At 44.2% G+C, this 21,252-nt stretch overlaps 1 protein-coding gene across 2 annotated transcripts in view; it reads left to right on the forward strand.

The window, feature by feature from the left end:
* Positions 1-21,252, forward strand: part of MCFD2 (multiple coagulation factor deficiency 2, ER cargo receptor complex subunit) — a 134,353-nt gene that overhangs the window by 6,856 nt on the left and 106,245 nt on the right. The window contains exon 2 of one of the 2 annotated variants that reach the window (XM_044060236.1): positions 19,764-19,934. In XM_044060236.1, coding sequence (XP_043916171.1) covers positions 19,774-19,934 — 161 coding nt within the window. In that variant the 5' untranslated portion in view covers positions 19,764-19,773. Of the gene's footprint in view, positions 1-19,762; positions 19,935-21,252 lie in introns of both variants that reach the window. The other variant, XM_044060240.1, reaches the window with a different exon arrangement.

Genomic DNA, 21,252 nt, shown 5'->3' on the forward strand with positions numbered 1-21,252 from the left:
TAAAAAAGCAGCAAGTTTAGTTGGATACTGTCAGACGTTCATTTTAACTTGCGTGCTTCAAGTAAAGATTTAATACCAACAGATTGATTAAGACCTGGTTCCTGATGTGCTCTCAGCTTCAATATCCATTGAAGTTCTGTTTCCAAATGGTTCATATTTCCACCTCTCTTATTAGGCGGTATAACTTGAAGTACTGTAAATTTAAAACTGTGACCTATGTGAAGCATAGAATGTTTAGCTAGAGCATTACGTTGGTCAGATTTCCTGATATCATATGTGTGGTTATATATCCTATCTTTCAGTCTCCTAGTTGTCATGCCTACATAAACGGCATGACATTGATCACAATTAAAGACGATAGAACTTCAATGTGTTAGATGTGATAAGGATGGCTTTAAATAAATACAAAGAAAAGTACACATTTTAGGTGATGTAGTGAAGATAGGGGTATATATTTTACAATGAAACCATTAATGTGATCGGTATAAAATTTGGGAATAAGAATGTAGAATTCAGTGGTGGGGGGGACAGTAAAAGAAAACAATCCTGTCTTTTTTTTCTGGAGAACATATAAATTCTTACTTGGTAAATTCAGTACTGATGGGGAAAGATTAGCATGCTTAGCAAGTGTAGTTATGTTACCAGCAGTAGTTGAAAAGGAATTTATTGCAGAGGACCTTTGAATGTAATAGTGAAAGTAGTTGAGTGATATATGCTGCTTCATTAGATTTGTACGAAGTGTTTAAAGTAGATGAAATGAAAAAGATGGATTAGTAGTAAAATTATGGATTAGTAGTAAAATTATATAAATGTAAGTGAAGATAGGTGAAGGCTGCCAGCCTAGCCAGATAGAATTTTGGAGATAATTCTGTTCTCTGTAAATATTAATGTAAACCACAGGCTTGTCTTAAATTGTAAAATTAGGGTTGCAAATGGAACTGAAAAAAATGTAACGGTGCACTCTACTGACCAAGTAAAGCATGTTGTGACCCTTTGATGTTAAAACTCTGGAGTCAGTAAGTCTAGAGAGAGGCATCCTGCATATTGTTTTAAGGCCAGAGTTAATGGCTAGAATTAGGGAAGTGTGAAGAATGATGTAATGTGATTTTTAAAAACTGAAGAGAATCTGAGAGCATTGAGCACTTTTGCCTTGACCATCCAACTCCTCAGCACTGTCTTGCTTTATATGTAAGTTTATGTTGGACTTTTCTCTTAGTCTAATCTTTCTAGTTTCGAGGATCCTGCATATTGTTTAAGGCCAGAGTTAATGACCATCCAACTCCTCAGCACTGTCTTGCTTTATATGTAAGTTTATGTTGGACTTTTCTCTTAGTCTAATCTTTCTAGTTTCTAGCTATTTCTAAGTGCTCTTCTGTGATGCCAGACCTGTACTCCTGAACTATTTTAAGTATTTCTCTGTAATCTCTGAACTCTTGACTAGCACTGTGTAGTAAAAAGTATTGTCTTGTGTTTTGACTATTTGTTAAATATTTTTAAACCCTTTCAACTGTGGCTGTTTTTGTAGAGATTATTTAAGCTCTTTAGAGTACTTGCTTGCCTTTGGTAAAATTGTACAAAGCCACTCTAATAGCTTTAGTCCTGGGCTATACTACCAATTGGATAATAATATTGCACAGTAATAATTGGATACCCTTTTAAGGGCCTTTGAGTAGCTGATAAATATTAGTGGGTGGTGGCAGCTGGTACTACCGTATAGTCTGGCAGAAAAAGGGGCACAGCTGGAGAACCTGTACCAGCCTTCCCCTTCCCCAGGAGTGTCTGTGTGTGTGTGTGTGTGTGTGTGTGTGTGTGTGTCAGCTACTTGGGTAGGGACACGAATCACTGGTTGGACAGAGAGGGTGCTGGAGGATTTGACTTGCCCACTAAGCTGAGATCTGGACCCTATAGCTGTGCCAGTGGAGAGTCTTATTGGGAACATGGAGAGCAAGGTAGCGACCAGCCCTGGATCTCTGTGTGCTCTTAAGGGAAATTGCACTTTACTGTGTATATTTGTTATCCTTTCCTCCTATATGAGATGCCCCTCACTGGTGTTAATGGTGAGGATTGAGGAACTGGCATCACATGTTTGGCAGTAGTGGGATATCCACACCACATATTAATTGGTTGGCAAATACTAATTGGCTTGTAGTCGTGTGGGTAGAGTGAATTCCTGTAGCTTGTGTACAGTGATCTTTGAAGGTGTTTTGTACTCTAAATCAGCCACGCAGTGAATAAGAGTTCAGATCACAATTATTTATTTTGTTAGCTTAGTTAGTCAGGGTGAGCATGCAGCAGCAGCATGTCAGCAGAGGAGTATGGAAAGCTGACAAGGAGCCAGCTGGCAGAGATGTGCCAGGCTAGGGGACTGGTGCATGGAAACCTGATTGCAGCCTTGGTTACAGCTACATCAGAAAACTGCAACCAGGATTATAATCAGACTGGCAGTGGAGATATCCTCTGAGAATGGACAACTCAACCTTTCTGCAGAGGACTTAAAAATGTATTTGGAACTAAAGAGACTTGAGTTGAGGCCAGGCGTTTAGAGATGGAAGCCGAGGAAAAGGAGCGGCAGATGAGGCATGCGAGGGAAGTGCTGATTCTTTGCCAGAGTCATGGAGGTAATGGGGAAAGGGAGTAACTGGACCCAAGAAGCACAAAAGCTCAGTAAATTTCTTCTGCAGTTTAAAGAGGGGGGATAATTTTGATAGTTTCATATGTTTGAGAGGGTATGCGAACAGTATAGTGTTGACCAAATGCCCTGGTTACGGTTCCTGACCCCCTTACTCCATGGTAAAGCTGTAACTGTTTTGTCAATAATGTCTGACTGTGCATGTTTTGATTTCATACTGCTGTTAAAAATCACTTCTTAGAATTGTGTAAGCATAGACGCAAGGAGTGTGAGGATATGTTGCTGAACTGAGCACTTATTTCCATAGGTGGGTGAGTGGATGTTAGGTCGCCCCTTTTTTTTTGAAGGGCTGGCAAACCTTTTGTTGAGAGAACATGCCCTTAGCACTTTGCCTGAGAACATGAGGGTCTGATTAGCTGATATGTGCTACTTCAGATGAGTTGGCGAAGAAGGGAGACCTATACCTGACAAGCAGGGCAGCCCTGCACAGGAAAGGAACCCCAGTACTGCTCATGGGTGTAAAGGAACCCATGGTGGGCAGCACTGCCCCAACAGAATCTGCCGGTAGCAGGGGAACCTACTAGGCCAGGTACACATCCAGGCGCTAGGGTTAAATGTTTTGAATGCAACCAGTGGGGTCATGTGGTATACAGGTGTTCACAGAGGCAAGGTGGGGAACAAAAGGTGAGGGAGCCAGGTTGTCTTGGGACAACAAGGGTACCAGACTACCACCAGAGGTTATATTCTGTTGTAGTGAATGGCAGAGAGGGCATTGCCAAGAGAGACGCAGCCTTTAATATAACCATTGTAAAGCCTGCAATGGTTACAGAGGAGCTCTACTTGCCTGGGCATGCTATTCCAGTCAGGGCTTTAGTAGGGATCCCATTCCAAATACCTTTGGCTAGGGCTCATCTTGACTGGGAGGGTAGAAAAGGAAGCCAGCAAGTAGGTGTGTTTGAGGACATACCTGCAGATGTCCTCATAGGGAATGATTTTGATAGTGCAGTACCCTGTGCTTGTGCTGTTACACACAGTCAGGCTTTCAGACCAGCAGGTAAGTCTGGTAGCCTGGGGGAGACCCAGACAGACTGCATTCTTGCAGCCAGAATTGGTGAGATGGTTACTTCAGAGAGTGAGCTACTTTGTAGCAGTGAGACTGAAGGTGAGCCACAGCTGCCTGGGGGTACTGATGGTACCTTGGACAGAGTGACTGCAAATGTAGAGGTGAGTAGTAGTACCCAGGCTGACAGCGAGGCACCACTGTCCAAGGATGCCAGACTTCCTGTGGAAGGGGAGCTGGGAAGGGTTACAAGGAGAGAGAAAGTTGAGAGGGGCACAGCGCTCAGACCCTACATTGCAAGGCATGAAGCAGGTAGCTAAGGAGGCACCTGATTCTCAAGGAAAGGGGGGAATCTGTATACTGGGACAAAGGGTTACTATACAGAGTGGACTCCTGATCGAGGGCTAGAAGCTGAGCGAGTACAGCAGTTGATGGTGCCTAGAGCCTACCATTTGGTGCTTCTGGCCATAGCCCATGATATTCCCTTTGCAGGTCCTATGGGCATAAAACTTAGAGGCATATTATGCAGAACTTCTATTGGCCTAGAATTTCCAGAGACTTAACAGGGTACTGCAGGACCTATGAGCAGTGCCAAAAGGTAGACGAGGTTAGAGCTCCTTTGCCTGTGATTTTTGAGGAACCATTTCAGAGGGTAGCTTGGATATTGTGTGTCCTCTGAGTACCCCCAAGTTCCACAGGGGGAAAAAGTATATCCTAGTGATGGTGTATTATGCTACACGATACTCTGAGGCAGTGGCTTTGTCCTCCATTGAGGCAGAGAAGGTGTCAAATGCTTTGTTAGATTTTCAGCAGGGTAGGTTTCCCAAAATAAATACGGACTGACCAGTGGTGCCAATTTCATGTCAGACCTGCTGGCTTGTCTGTGGAAATCCTGTGGGATGAAGCACATGAAGACCACCCTCTACCATCCCCAGACTAATTTATCTTGTTGGAGAGGTTAAACTCAATCAAGTCCATGTTGCGGGTATTTGCAGATCAGTTTGAGGGAGTGGGACAAATATTTGTCTCATCTGTTTGCTTAGAGGGGTTCCCTAGGAATCCATAGATTTGTCACCCTTTTTATTGCTGTTTGGGCATAGGGTGAGGGGACCCCTAGATTTTAATTCGATACGAGTGGGAAGGTGAGTACGAGTCTCATAAGGAGTCTGTGGCATACGTCCTAAACCTCAAGACAAGGCTCAGGGAATTCATGAGGCTTCTGCCAGGTTCTTCTGGGCCAAGCCAACAACAGAAAAAGGTGTGGTATGACAGGAATGATTGAGTTAGAGAGTATGCTGTGGGGCAGCAGGTAATGGTTCTCATTCCTGTCAGACGCTGCAAGCAGTTTGGAAGGGACCCTATAAGGTGGTAAGAAAGGTAAGTGATATTAACTACTTGGTGGAACTGCTAGGCAGAAGGCAAGGGCGCAAATTGTACCATGTTAACATGGTGAAACCTTACCATGATAGGGAGGCCCTTGTGCTGAGCATTTGTGGATTGCAGGAGGAGTCTGAGGGTGAGGCTCGGGCTGACGCCTCTGTGGAAGGGGTAGCAATGTCCAGCAGTTATCTCCTACCCAGGTTCGAGAAATCCAAGCAGTGTTGCAGGAATTTGGGGATATGTTCACTGGGAAATCAGGGTGCACCCACCTGGGATAGCACCAGGTGGATACAGGACCCCAAAGGCCCATGAGGCAGGCCCCTTGGCACCTGAGAGTCTCCGACTGTGAGGGAGGAGGTACAGGAGATGTTGGAACTAGGGGCAATTCAAGAGTCCAACAGTCCCTGGGGCTTCCCAGTGGTGTTGGTGTGGACTACAAGAAATTTAGTCAGTCGGATGCTTACCCCATGCCAAGGACAGATTAGGTCCTAGAGCAGCTGGGTGGGGCCAAGTATCTTACAACCATTGGTCTTACCAAGGGTTACTGGCGGCAGGTGCCCTTGACTCCCAGTGCTAGAGAAAAGTCAGCCTTTTGTGACTCCTTTTTGGCTCGTATGAGTTCACAAAGATGCCCTACCTGGGCAGCGACATGAATCACTGGTTGGACAGTGAGGGTGCTGAAGGTTTTAGCTTGCCCACTAGGCTGAGATCTGGACCCATAGCTGTGCCATTGGGGAGTCTTATTTGGGACCTAGAGTGCAAGGGAGCGACAAGCCCCGGACTGACACTGATGTGTGTGCTCTTAAGGGCAATTGCACTTTACTGTGTGTATTATCTTTTCCTCCTATATGAGATGCACCTCACTGGTGTTAGTGGTGAGGATTGAGGCTCCTTGATTGCTAGGGCAGGGCATGGGTGTCACAGCAAGTATTGGTGTATATATGAAGAATACAGAAAAATATAGTTTTCTTGAAAACTGATGTAGAAAAAGAAAAGTGATAGAAATACAACCATGATAAAAATCTAACAAGTGAAAAATTTTAAAGCTGTAAAATAAGAAGCAAGTGGTGTCAAAAGTAGAATGTATTTTTTTATGGAGATTGGCGATAGATAAATTACCAGTAAAAGGAAATATGTGCTATATAATAAAGTGATTAGCAAATGTTCACATTGTCAGAAAGAAGACTCTACTGAACATGTAATTTTGAAATGTAAAAGTAAGTTCTAGGAAAAAATGTATGTAAATTTTTTTTTTTTTTTTTAGTGGATAAAATAAACATGGATGTAGTTTAAGAATAGAAGTAAAGACTGTGAGTAGATAGTAGTTTTACGTGTATATGGGATAAGAATATTAAATTTTGTTTTTAATAGTAAATGGATTTTTGCAACAATTTTGGTGGAGTTCAGAAGATGGTTATGGAAAAATGAGTGGGCTTCTAATGGGGATGAAAATTTAGTATGATTTGGAAGGAAGATTGTTTGTGTAAATAAGTTTGTATAGCTGTACATGTAAGTTTTTTTTTTTTCCCCCTACATAAAAATCTACCCTTTTTCGACAGGTGCTATAGGAACATTTACATCTAACTGAACTACTAACTACCAACTTGGACAAATATGACCTTGGTTTAACATACCACCTGAAGATGACACGGGAGTGTAGTACCCCCTTTTTATGCTGCACTATAGTGTCCGCAGTTCATTTACCTAGTGTGGGAATAGAATCCCCAGCCTTCTGTACCAAAAGTGAGTGTGCTACCTGTTGCGTCAATGACACTGCTGTTCTAGACAAAGTCCATGGGTGGGGGGGTCACCATGAAAAGCATGTCGTCTGAGTTTTGGAGAACATGACCAAGGAGGAGTAGGGGAACATTTTAAAGAAATTGCATCTTTAATTTAAATATTATTTTTGGTTAAACTGCTTTTGTAGCTCGAAAAACAAGGAGTCTGAATGTATACGTTTGCTGAAAATGTAGCATAACTAATTCTTCAAAGATGGCTACGTGGAAAGCCCATATATTCTGAAGTATTTGAGGCTATGTGCTTTGACATATCTCCTTGGAGAGCCTACATGTTTTTGCAGTTCAAAACACCTTACAGGGAGAATCCCTTGCTTGGGTGTTAAATTTGAAAGAGTGGATGCTAGAAGGTGAGATTTTAAAGAAGTCAATAGAGTGGCTGGCTGAAAGAGTGGGGAGCAGGTGGTTGAGACATTGTAGCAATGCATCCTAAAACTTAAACCTTGCTACTGGATGACTTCTCCGTTTGCTTATAATATTTAGATTTTTAGAGCTCTCTCCTACCTTTGACAGTCCTGCATAATTATCAAGGCTTCCTATGAGAGCACTGTGATCAAAGGCATGTTCCCAGCTTGCACAGTAGGATAGCCATCCAGTGGGAAGTCTTTCCTGGTAGTTTCTACAAACATAATTGTATGAAATTGGATATGGATGTTGGGATTAGATTTGCGATTAGAGGTTTGTCTTAAGAAGCAGTCCCTCCCTATTCCCCTTGCCTACTTGAAGCATATGTTTTAATAACTGTGCCATTAACGACCAATAATCACAGTACTTCTGTTTTGATAAGGGCATTGAAATTTGATTTGAATGGTTTGAGGATATGGAATTTGTTGCTCGTCTAGTCGGGATACAATAGACGAGAATTTGTGGATTCTATCCAGGCAGCTTTATTTAGAAACACATCAGGATTGAGGCTTATTAACTTTAACTTAGGTGAACTTGTATACAAACTAGGCTTATTAACTTTAACTTAGGTGAACTTGTATACAAACTAGCTATTACACCGTTACATGCTCACTGTCTGGTTGCACTCGAAATGTTTCTGAGACTTGAGTAAATTCAAAAAGATGTCCGTATTGTCACGCTTTGACCTTTTTCAGGTAATTGCTTTGCACTCTGTACTGCATGTTCAGCTAGTTTGACTGTGGATATTCTGGACTACTAGTACAAGGTCCCATTCTCTTGCAAATTTCTGAAATAACTGACTAGTAAATTGAGTACCATTGTCAGAAATATCTTTTCGTGGACTACCATGGACTGAGAAATAATGTTTCAACTTAGTGATAACTGCAGTGGATGTTGGGTTGGGTAGTATATTGATCTTCAACCAGTTCGAATAAAAGTCTAGCAATACTAAGTAATGCTGATTTGTGCCACTTTTATCTGTGGCTGCTGCTGACCAAGGTAGTTCAGGAATTTGATTTAGCTGAAGTGGTTCTTTCTGCAAATGCGATATAGTACTATTGCATACTGAACAAGAAGAAAGTAATTTATCAATGGCTTTTACTAGAGAAGGCCAAAATGCTAGCGCTCTCTACCTTTTTTTGGTAGATTTGTAACCTGGGTGTCCACGATGCATAATCTGGATATATTCATGTTGTAGGAAGCCGGAACAATTCTAGGACCTTTGAAAATAATGCCATCTTTCATCAACATCTCATCTCTGTAAGGAAAGTAAGCTTGCACGTCTGGTGGTACACTAGATTGCTTTGACGGCCATACAACATTAATGTAGTGGTTGAGCTTTTGCAAAATTGGATCGGTCTTTGTATGATTTCTCAGCTCTTTCAAGTTCCGTGGTAGAAAAATTTTGCACTTCCATTCTGTCAGTCAAAATTCTCTGCGTCAAGCTGGCGATTTGGACAAAGTATCAGCCAGATAAAGAAGTCTGCCTTTTGTATAGACCAATTTGAAATTGTACTTTTGCAATTTTGAGCATCATTCATTGTAATCTCGCTGGAGCTGAATGCGTATGCTTCTTTAGAATAACTAGAGGTTGGTGATCGGTGTCAGAGTAGCTAGACCATGGATATAATCATGAAACTTTAAACATGCAAATACTATTACCAAAATTCTTGATCTGAGCATATTGCATTTGTTTGGGTAAGGGTTGTGGATGCATAGGCTAAAAGTCTGCCTTCTTGAAGAATAACTGCGCCAAGACCAAATTTTGAAGCATCACAGGAAAGAATTACTGGCTTGACTGGCTTAGTATCCTAATGTAGGTGGGGTGGTAGTTTTCCGTTTGAGGTCTTCAAATGCTCTCTGGTGCTGTTCCAACCAAGACCATGTAACATTTTTGCATGTCCCCTCTCAAAAAGGTGCTATTAACTCACTGAAGACTGGTATAAATTTGCCTAAATAGTTGATTGTGCCAAGAAAATGCTGTAGAGCTTGAACATTATCAGGTGATGGCATCTCAAGAATAGTTGCTTGCTTGGACAGTCTGGTTTCAAGCCAGTACTGGTAAATGGCCTGCATATGTAACTTCTGGTGGTCTGAATTTGCACTATAGAGGATTGAGCTTTAAGTTCACTTTGCGTGCTCTTTCTGGAACTCACACGATTTCTGTCATGCTCTGCTTCACCATTGCCTCCAACCAATAAATCCTCTATTATGGCACAAGGATAACCTGAAAAAATCTTCTCCATTGCTCAACTTGCAGAATTTATTCCATGTGGCATCCTTGGGAATCTGCCAAACCAGGTACTGAAAGTCTGTACTGAAGATTTGCGATCCAGCATCACTTTTCAAAATGAACTTTTTGCATCCAAGACAGAAAAAAAAGTGGCATTGTATTGGGGCTGTGACTTCTTTGACTGTACGCATTGGATGATCTGGTGTCTTTAATGCTTTGTTCAATTGTGTCAATACATATTCTGATTTCGTCTGAGCCTTTGTGGGCTTCTACCACGAGCGCCACCCATTCAGTTGGTTCTGTGACTGGACAAATTACACCTTACTGCACCATTTTAGCAAACTGAGCTTTAACTTTATCCTGCATATCTATCGGAACTTTTCTTGCTGGTCTGATCACTGGAGTGACCACTGGGTCTAACTTCATAGAATACACAACTGGAAGTTTGCCCAACTTGTCATCTCAAAGATCTGCATATTCTGAAAAAAATATCTTCAGAAAAGTTTGGAACTAGGATATATGCTTATGTGATTACCTTGGTAAAAGAAAGCAGATACATTCTTAAACTGTCTCTGTGACCCAATAATGACTGCATAGGTCTTCGGGCCTACATAGAATAACAGGCTGTAAGCGTTGTTAGCCAAATAACACAAAAGCACTACTGACCCTTCGGTTTGAATTTCTTCATCTTCGTAATCAACAAGTTTCGCACTACGAGCCACATTGAGTTGGTCATTAGCTCTCACTTTAGCAAATGTCTGCTGACATAACATTACACTTTTGAACCAGTGTCTACTTTTGAGCTCTGTGGCTTTAACCTTGATCTAGACAGTACAAAATACTTTGCCAACAAATGTGCTGCATCAACCTCTTCACCAATTACTGATACACCATCTACATAGAAAGTAGAACTGCAGCTCTCTATATGATCAACTTGCTCTGAGTGACCCTTTATAACTGTGTGAGGTTTACTTGATTTGCACAACTTTTGTGCCAATGTTTTTTTTTTTTTTGCCCTTGAGGCATTGCTGACCAAATGCCAGGCATTTCTGTCTTTTAGACTCATGATTGGCACCACAGTTGTAACCAGTTAACTATAAAGCTAGATATGGATTTTGCTGATTCACGCTGACTGCACTGTGCATGCCCCTTTAATGGAACTGGTCTTAGAACATGCTGGAAAATGACATAGTTCCCTCGGGGCTGTTTTGGCCATGTGCTTAGGCCTGCTTCTGTTTGCCACATTTTGCATGATGTCTACATTTGCTCTGGAGCCTGCCAAAACCATGTTCTCATTTAAAAGCGTACTTGTGTGCCTTTCTGTAACTTCATGGATTTGACAAATCTCAATAGCTTTGCTTAGCGTTAAATCACTATCACTAAGCAAAAACTTTCTCACAGCAGTACTGTTAATACCACACCCAAGCTTGTCCTTTATCAACTCCTCTTTTAAGTCACCAGACAGACACATTTTAGCCCTGTTCCTCAGGTCCGCAATATAGGCTGCAAAAGTCTCCCCTGGTTTCTGATCTGTTGTGTAAAACAAATTCCTCTCTCTAATGTAATATTCGTCTGGGGGTTGCACGTTTCTCTGAATTTACACTTCAGACACTGTCTTCCCTTGATTCGGCCCATATTAACAATATGGTGGTATTTCATCTTCTCCCTCCTATACTGTTAGTGCATGTAGGAAGACTGTTGTACTGTACTGGAATTAACTGGAAACAATTGAAGCCAAAGTGTCTTAATTACCCAAATTCATGTTGAGCGGTTGCTGTTCTCTCCTCTCCTTTATGGCCAAAGTTTTGTGTACTTTTCAAAAATGAATTCTGCAAACACTGTAGTTCATTCAGTAAGGCTTTATTAGATGTTCACAATATCTGAATACTGTCATCATTAACCAGCATTGATAATAACAACGCTGCTAAAAATATTCAAAGTTTCTGCACGTATTTTCTGATTGTCTCCAGAAACTTGTCATTTTGACCTGACTTCAGTGCTCAGGCTTGATTTGTCTGTAATGTTAAGTTGAACTAACTCGCTAACCTTAACTCATCTGCTATAACTCATCTGCTATCCTGAACACAATGTATATTATATTGCTTCAGTCCAGTGAATTTTTTTTTTTTTTTTTATTCCTTTTGTAAACTGCATTCACTCCCCCTAACCGTGGATCTGAAGTAGGAGATTCATTTGTCAGCAACCTGTGGGTATGGATCCGATATCGGATCCGAACCGGCATGGTTTATCCAGCTATGGATCCTAGCTCCTCCCCTCACCCATAATGCCCTGCTCTCCCTACATGACCTCAGATCTAGTTTGCCGCGTTCATGGTGACAGCTTGATCTTTGAGCTCCTACAGCTAAGTGGAATTTTGTTATTTAATAAGGGTTTTTCTCAATTTTTAAGTAGTATATTTGTGTGAAAGTGTTAGGTTCCCCATCCTTTTAAACTGTTTTTGGTTAATTTTACTAAAATTTTTGTGTAATTCCCTCCCCTCGCAGGTAGCGTAGTTGTGTGTGCGTGGTCTTTGGGGCCTATAGTGTGACTGAGTTGTTAACTTTGTTAACCTGTTAGCTTTTAATTCTATTAAAAAAAAAAGGTGAATGTCAGAAGCCCCAAAGGCGATATTCTCTAACTGCTCAGAGTGTGGCCATAAGCTGTCCCCTGCTGATGGCCACACTCGGTGCGTTCGATGCCTTGGGGTTGAACACCTCACTTCTAGATGTTCAATCTGTGCAGGGTTCAACCCCAGGGCATTGAAGGAGCGGAGGTTGAAGCTGGTCTTGGCGGGACTTTTGCCCCCGGACTCGGCTTCGGCCTGTGCCCCGTTGGTAGTTACCGCTCCTGCGGTACCTGCCCTTCCTGCTCCCGCTCCTCCTCCCGGGACTCAAACTCCCTCTACGGGTTCGGAGGACAGGGAAGCTTGGAAGAAGGACCAGAGAGAAAAGTACCACAAGCGGCGGGCCGAGACCTCCGTCTTGGCCCCGCCGGCTAAGCGGGCTTCTTCTCCGGCCTCTCTAGCTACTGGTTCTCCTACTCCTCGGCTCCAGTCCCCGACCTTTTCACCGGGACCTGAGGAGGAGTAGACCCGACCTCCTTCGAGGCGGTACTCTAGGCCTACCTCGGTAGCCTCTTCGAGGTCCACTTATAGTCTTTCAGACGCCGATCTGGACCGGATGATGCGAAGGTTCATCCAGGCCCAGATGCAGATGGGAGTGCTCCTGCCCCCCCCCCCCCCGGGGGGAGCTCGACCCCCTTTTTCAAGCCCGTTGCTCCTTCTCCGACCTGCTACCCGGTTCGGAGCGCTTGGAGCCGGAGCCGGGGGTGGGTCTGCTCCGATAGTACTGACTACTTCGGATCCGACCCTGACCTCTCGGAGCCTTGGCCCGAGTTTCGGATCTGAGGGATTCAGTGTGCTTTCAGCGCCGTCCATGTCTGAGCGCACTGGGCCCTCAGATCCGAGGGGCTCGGCTCCGATCCACTCCTCGGATCCGAGGGGGAGCTGACTGTCGGATCCTTTGGTCGAGGCCGGCTCCCCTTCGGCTTTTGATGTAGTGGAGTGGGCTCTGTTGAGGTCATCCAGACCCCCGGCACTTGCTTCGGCTCCGTCCCGCACTCCATCTGCTCTGGGTCAGGCTTCCATCACCCAGCCACTGGGACAGCCCGTTTCGATGCCCCAAGCAGTTCCTGTGGAACTAGACATAGCTTGCGAGGGTTCCTCGGACAGCCCCCCCGAAGAGGCACCTCGCAAGCACACGTGTAAAAGGAGGCACATAGACTCCCCCAGAGTCTTTAACTGAAGACACGGACTTGGAAGAAGGGGAAGGCTCCCCAAGATCACCCCCAGAGGATGTCTCCTTTGGAGACATCATGGAAATGCTTCGTATAAGAGGTGGGTGGTCTGCCCCAAAGTAGTCTTCGGACGAGTCTGTGTTCTTGGAGGCATTCGAAGCGGGCCAGTCTACCTCTTGGGTGTCCCCTCCTGCCGACCCCCTGGTGGACCTCATTACCACCAGGGTGTGGAAGGAACCGGACACCGTGGAGCCAATTCCCAAAAGGCCTGACAGGATCCTCAGCCCCCCTGCTGACCGTGCCCACTGGAGTAAGGGTCCTCCGGTAGATGCCATGTTGACGGCAGCAGCCACCAAGAGGGAACTCGCCCAGGAGAGTCCCTCAGTCCATCCTCCGAGCAAGGAGTCTTGGATGATGGACCGCTTGGGGAAGCGAATGTTTAGTTCAGCGACCTTCTCAGTGAGGGCGCTCAACTATCTGGCACATGTTATTAGGATGCAGCGCGATCTTATTAAAGAATACGCTGCATCCCCCCAGAGTCCATGTCGGAGGAGGACAAAGTTTTGCACTCCATCTATGCGGTTGCTTTCCCATGCTACTGAGGGAGCCGCTAGATCTGCAGGAGTAGGCCTAGTCACGAGACGTCAGGCCTGGCTCCGCCATTGCGATTTCACGGAGCCCTTCAAGACGTCCTTCGCGAACGCCCCCTTTGGTTCTGCCCTCTTTGGCAAAACGGTTTGCGACACCTTGGTCCAGAGCGAGAAGGACGGGAAGACGTCTGCCGTCGGTGTCCGCTTCTCTGTGCCCCAGAGGTCCTACTCTAGGAACCAAAAGGGCCAGAAGATGTGGTTCTGGAAGTTGCAGTAATCCCAACCCGCTCCGGACAACCAGTCCTTCCGTGGCAGAGGAGGACAGGGTGGATGCCGCCCCAGGGGCAGAGGGGCTCCCAGGAATTTTGGGTCCAGAGAACCTTTCTCTGAGCGGCCCGCGCAGCAACCCTGAGGGGTTGCCCGACTGCTCCACTCTGGAGGCAGTCGGGGGACGTTTTTCGGAGCACCTAGCGGCATGGGAGTCAATAACAACAGACCACTGGGTCATCTGTATCCTATCCAGAGGATACAAAATTCCCTTTCTTCGTGTCCCGAAACCAAAATCCCTCCCCACGTTCCACCCGATCAGAGGGAGGCTGTTTCAGCAGAAATTGGCTATCTGCTGAGAAAAAGGGCCATCCAGCCCATCCCCCCCAGACCAGATCGGATCAGGGTTCTACTCCAGGTTCTTTTTAGTGCCAAAAAAGACGGGGGACCCATTTTAGATCTGTCCCTACTAAACCTGGCAGTTGCCAAGGAGAAGTTCCGAATGGTCACTTTACAATCTATCCTCCCCCTTCTGGGAGAGAATCACTGGATGTGCTCCATAGACCTCAAGGATGCGTACTACCACATACTAATGGACAGACGGTCCAGGAGGTTTCTTCGCTTCCGGCTGGGAACCAGTCACTACCAGTTCGGGGTCCTTCCCTTTGGTCTCACCACAGCCCCCAGGGTGTTCACCAAAGTACCCCAGGGTGTTCACCAAAGTACTATCAGTGGTTGCGGCCCACCTGAGGCTTCAGGGGGTGCATGTCTTTCCGTACCTGGACGACTGGCTTCTCACCGCCCCAGCAAGGCATCTACTATCTTTAGCAAGGAACTCCTTTCTTCATCTAGCTCCCTGGCTAGGTATCACAATAAACGTAGCAAAGTCCAACCTGGCCCCTACTCAGCTGATGGATTTCATAGGTGCCAGATTAGACACACGGAAGTTAAGAGCCTTCCTCACAACCGACAGAATTAGGAATCTTCGTCTCCAGGTGCGGGCCATCCTCCACTCGCCTTCCTCACAACCGACAGAATTCGGAATCTTCGTCTCCAGGTGCGGGCCATCCTCCACTCCAGCTCGGTTCCAGCGGAATTGGTCCTGAGGGCACTAGGGTTCATGGCGGCAGCGATTTCTCTTCTACCGCTTGAACATGCGGGTACTTCAGTGGACACTTCAAGTACAATGGTCTTGCCTTTCTCTTCCCCTGCATCATCCCGTTGCAATCAGCAAGGCTTGCAAGCGATCTCTTTTGTGGTGGCTCCATTCAGAGGATCTCCTAGGAGGCCGCCCCTTTTGTGCACCCCCCCCCTTTGCCACAGTGACCACAGACGCATCCCGCCTCGGGGGGGCACTTTGCGGGACAGACGGTCAAAGGCACGTGGAACGACTCCGAGACCTCCCTGCATATTAATGTTCTGGAGAGGAGGGCCGTGCTCTTGGCGTTGCAAGCACTGCAGGACTTTCTTCCCCTGGAAACAATTGTGATTCAATCGGACAACATGTCAGTGGTCTGGTACATCAACAAACAGGGGGGAACCAGGTCTTACCCTTTGTCAGGAAGCCATGAGAGTGTGGGAATGGGCGATCTCCACCAACCGCTTTCTCATCGCAACACATATTCCGGATCTGGCAAACATCCTTGCGGACAAACTCAGTCGCACCATTCTCTCCCCGTACGAGTGGTCTCTCAATGCTCAAGTAGCGAAACGTATCTTCGCACGGTGGGGAACTCCTTGTTGCGATCTCTTTGCTTCTCCCTTAAACACCAAGTGCGACGTTTTTTTTGCTCTAATCCCTCCAGGGGATTCCCCGAGGGATGCTCTGGTGCATGCTTGGTCTTCTGTACGCATACCCCCCCTCTTCCTCTGATGCTCCAGGTTCTTCAGAAAGCCTCTTGGTTGGGGTGCAGAATGATCCTCATAGCCCCATTCTGGCCTCGGCAGATCTGGTTCCCTTACCTAAGGTCTCACTCGGTGAATCCACCTTGGATTCTAGATCCCATCCCGGATCTAATATCACACCCATCGAACCTACCATCTCCAAACCTGGACAACCTGAAGCTAACTGCTTCAGTTCCACTCCTAATTAGGACTGCCGGTATTTCATCTCCCGTTAAGGCTATCCAGGTAGCGGCGCACAAACCCTCTACCAGAAAAACTTACCGCAGTAAATGGAAGCGAGAGCGGCAAGGTCTAGATCCCTTCATGGTACCCCTTCCCATGGTCCTAGATTTCCTTACCACTCTTTTTAATGATGGCGCCAGTAGTTCCACGGTTAAAGTACAGCTTGCGGCCATCTCTCATTATCATGTTGGTCATGACTCTGGACCTCTTATGTCTGCCAAGTTATGTAAAATCTTCCTAAAAGGCACCTTTCTGCTTAGACCCCCAGTCAAACAGGCGGTTCCACCATGGGATCTTTCTTTGGTTCTTCAGGTCTTGACCGCTCCCCCCTTCGAGCCTGCGGCCACTGTAGATCTAAAATTATCTCTTAAGACTGCATTTTTGGTAGCCATTACTTCAGCCAAAAGAGTTTCGGAACTTCAAGCCCTTTCCATAAAGCCGCCTTACTTGATCTTCCATCCGGACCGGGTGTACCTCAGGATCAATCCCTCTTTCCTCCCTAAGGTAGCTTCGGAAGCAAACATTAATCAGTCCATCAACCTCCCCGTTTTCTTTCCTAATTATCAGAACAAAGGCGAATACAAGCTGCATTCATTGGATGTTCACGGACAGCGTCGTTTTTATCTTAACAGGACAGCTGGTCACAGGCAATCCGATCAGTTGTTCGTTTCCTTTGCCAGATTTAATCTGGGTAAACCAATTTCAAAAGTCTCCTTGTCACGATGGATTTCCCAGTGTATTTTATTAGCTTACCAACTTCTGGGAGGCCCGCACCGGACGTAGTTCATGCTCATTCAACCCGGTCCGTTTCTACCTCAGCAGCCTTTAAGGCTAGGATACCTCTGGATGACATTTGTTCAGCAGCCACTTGGGCTCCATCTCATACCTTTATTTCTCATTACAAGCTGGATATCACGTCTAGAGGTAGAGCATCCTTTGGCTCCGCGGTGCTCCGGAATATCCTTCCATGACGGCCGCCCAAGATTCAGGTAGCTGGGGACTCTGTCCCACAGGTTGCTGACAAATAAATGAATCTCCTACTTCAGATTTAGAAGTTATGTACTTACCATAACGTTCCATCTGAGTAGGTGTATTCATTTGTCTGCAACCATCCCGCCCTCCTATCCCCCTGGCCTTGTCAGTTTCCTGCATAGAGTGTGTTACCCTTTATTAGGGTATTTGATACAGGGCAAACTCGATCTGAGGTCATGTAGGGAGAGCAGGGCATTATGGGTGAGGGGAGGAGCTAGGAGCTCAGATCCATAGCTGGATAAACCATGCTGGTTCGGATCCGATATCTGATCCATACCCACAGGTTGCAGACAAATGAATACACCTACTCAGATGGAATGTTATGGTAAGTACATAACTTCTAATTCTCCCTCATGTGCTGTCTTTAACATCCAATTAAGGAACAATCTGGAATAAAGGAAGAAATGGAAACAGTTCATCTGCTGTGGCGAAGAATTAAGGAACAATCTGTAGCTGGCAAGATTTTCTCAAGGGAAAGATGCCTTCTGTATGTCTGTATTTTCTGCACACTTCATGTTCTTTCCTTTCTCTGAAACTGCACGCATGTCTGATACTACATATTTTATCTTTTAGTCTGCATAATACCCGAGAACTTCTTTTAAAAATGAAGGTCCCTAATCTAAGACTGCATACACCTAATCTAAGACTGCATACACACAACGCGCTCTCTCTGTGGCCTCTGACCCAGCTAGGTTTAGTAAAATGAATGCCCTGGTGCATGTATCTTTATCAGAATACGCTGCTTTTATAAAAATATCTTGCTCAAATATTCTCCAATTCTGTGCAATATTCTGATCAAATACAAGCGGTGAGGGCTTTCAAAATCAGTCTGCCATATTAACACATACCAGTGAAGGATTTTGCAATGTGAAGTAAGTCTCTTGGGCACTGTAATACTCTTGAAAGTATTGTACAGCAAGAAATGACCTCTCCTCCGTGTAAGAAACATTTCAAAACTGTGAGAATGAACTGGGCAGAAGGAGCTCATAGTGAGAAACATTTCGAAGTAACAGTACACTGCACACAAACTTCTCCAAAATGGTGGTACTTTGCTAGACAATTCTGTACAGTGCAAGAAACGCTCTGTAATGGCGACAGTCTACCAGTAGATACAACCAGCACAAGAAAATTTTTGAAATTGCTGTACTTTGACTTTACTTCACAGAATAGTAGCACTTTGCGCACAAACTGTTCGGAATACATGCACAGTAATAAGCCCACACTGTAAGCACTTCGAATAACTCTGGTTATGCTATTTAGAGCTTCAATCAAATGTAAAGGCACTTGCCAAAAAACATGCAGTCCTAAACATGCCCATTTTTTTGTAATTCCAAACCCATATGTAATCTTCTGATGCTAGTTTTATCCAGTCTCTTAATTTTAAACATTTGATCAACAAACTTTTTGTACCTCTCGCTTGTTTAATAATGTGGTCTGTGCCTTTGTAATGCTGTTTGTTTTATAAAATAAACTGTTTATGCAAGTCTCTCTCCTCCTTTTTATTCATGCTTGTTTCTTTTAGTTTACCTTCACTGTTAACCCTCTACCTCATAGCTCTGGAAAACAGTCTCTGGAATCCCAGTTCTGACACCATGTCGTTTGTCTAGTTTGGATATAATGGACAAGACTTTGTGGGTTCTGTTCAAGCAGCTTTATTATGTACAAACACCTCAGGATTGAGGCTTATTAACTTTAACTTGGGTGAACTTGTATACAAACTAGTTATTACAATCATACATGCTTACTCTCTGGCTGCACTCTCAAAATGGCCCGGAGGTTAGGACGTACTCTGCATTTATATGCATGTTCAGTCCTTAAAATGCTTCTTAGACACAGCACACGCACTCTGTTCTACATGTTTTTGTTCGTTTCAGAAATGTGATTGATTTACTCAGTTTACATTTTAGCTCCTTATAGTTTTGGTGGGGACTGCAATCATGATGGCATCTTTGCCTGCTTTCTGAATTATGGATTTAGTCAGGAAGTCATTCCTGTATGGAGTGGCAGGGTACTCTGTCTATCCCTCCTCACCCAAACTCTCCAGGAAACGGAGTGAAAGTGCTTGTGCAGTATGTTTTTTCTTTAGACTAGACTATTCCAGTGCCACAGGTCTGAAAACACGTCTGCTGTCTCAACATTTTAATGTGTAATGTTTGAAAAAAAAAATGTTGCCACATGGATATTGGACATAGGAAAAAAAATGAGAAAGGCAAAAATGTCGCCTTATTTTGCAGTAAGTGGTAGAAGCTGTTTAGAAGATAGTGTTAGATTTAATTTTATGAGCTTTGATGTGAAACATTTTTCATGAAAGACCTTATTGTATATCGGCCAGAAATGTCCAGTTCAACATGTCTATGTAGTCAACCTGTTATTTTACTGTTGTGTTCTTGGAGTGTACCATTAAGAGAATTATAAAACTAACATAACACTTTTTTTTTCTTGTTTTTAGGTTATCCAAGATGTTTTTTCTTAATTCCAGAATATCCCTGAGCTGTGTGCTAGTCGTTGCACTGTCTTTGTTATTTTCCTGTGTTTTTACTCAAGACCATCTAAATCCAGTGGTAGAAGAGCAACATAATCATGGTGTTCGCCTTGATAAGAACATGGTGCAAGACAAAGAGTATGTATGGGTTGGAGATGCAGACATCCATTAGTAGTTCATGCACTGTATGCTTTTTTTCTAGAATGCAGCATTACTGCAGGAGGCCCAAATACTGCTTAGAAGTGCAGCATTTGGGGAGAGTGATATGCAGGAATATGGCGCAAAAACAAAATCTGTACATGTGTATGCCTTTTTGACAAGAAGTAATACATTTTATTTGCTAGCTCTGTTGGTATAGAGGAAGAAGCTGTGGTTATGATCTCGGCAATCCAAATTTAAGTATCATTTTGGGCACTTGGAGCTGGTGGGGTGGTGCAATATTTCCAGATTGCCTTTTTTGGTTGGGGGTCTTTGGGCCCTTGGTAGAGTCCCCTAGAGATCATATGGGAACCTGGGTTAGGTCTGAGAGATACCTTACTTGAGGAAGTAAGTGGTATCCCATTACATGCTCAACTTGGGTATGTTTCTGAGCTTGCTTCATGGGATTGGGGCAAAAATAAAATGCACAAAATGGCCGCCCTTTCAGTCTTCCCTTTACCTGATGAATGGGAAGCGAATGGGCCAATTGGCTGAGAGAGGGACTTGCTGTCGGCTGACAGTAGTGTAGGTTGGGGACAAAACTCAACTTAAATTATGTTAAAAACTGCACCAGTTGTTAAGTCAGTAAATGTGTGGCGTGAATGTTGGATTTTTTTTTCTGTTGGCATATCAAGGAAAAAAAATATTCAACTGATGTTATATAATTTTTGCCTCTGAGCCTGCCCAACTTCAAGCCTCAAAGGGGCAATTGCCTAAGCAGCCACAAGGGTGCATTGCAGTTTTGCTAGTCATGCAGACATTTTAAGGAAATGTGTATTTAATTGTGTAATTGTCAAATCAACAGTATTGTAGTTTTGAAAGTGTTCTTATTAAACGTCTAAAAGATGTCTTTTGGAATTTAAAATACAAAAACTGCTTGAGGGACTACAATGATCACTTTAGCCAAATCTAAGTGTAGCACTGTGACAATTGGGGAGAGACAGGCGAAGGCTGCCAACCTAGTCAAATAGAAATTCTATCATTTGTATAAATGTAAAATACAGGCGTGTGTTTTTAAATGAAAGAAAAGCACTGTAAAAATGTGAACTTCAAGATTGTTACAACATTGCCTCCTTTGCTGTTTGTCAAGCCTTTCAAATGTGTCTTTTGAAATTGAAATGATTTTATGACATTCTTTGATCTTTAAAGCTGGCTGAAGACATTCTGTCTATTGTGTTAACGAAGGACTGATTGCTAGAATGTATATGTGAAATGCCTTTTAGTGTTTTATTCTCCTGTGCAGGTGTTGGCTTGCTAA

The sequence above is a fragment of the Protopterus annectens genome, chromosome 1.part0 (genome assembly GCF_019279795.1).
Source record: "Protopterus annectens isolate FY-2018-M chromosome 1.part0, PAN1.0, whole genome shotgun sequence".
Classification (NCBI taxonomy): domain Eukaryota; kingdom Metazoa; phylum Chordata; order Ceratodontiformes; family Protopteridae; genus Protopterus; species Protopterus annectens.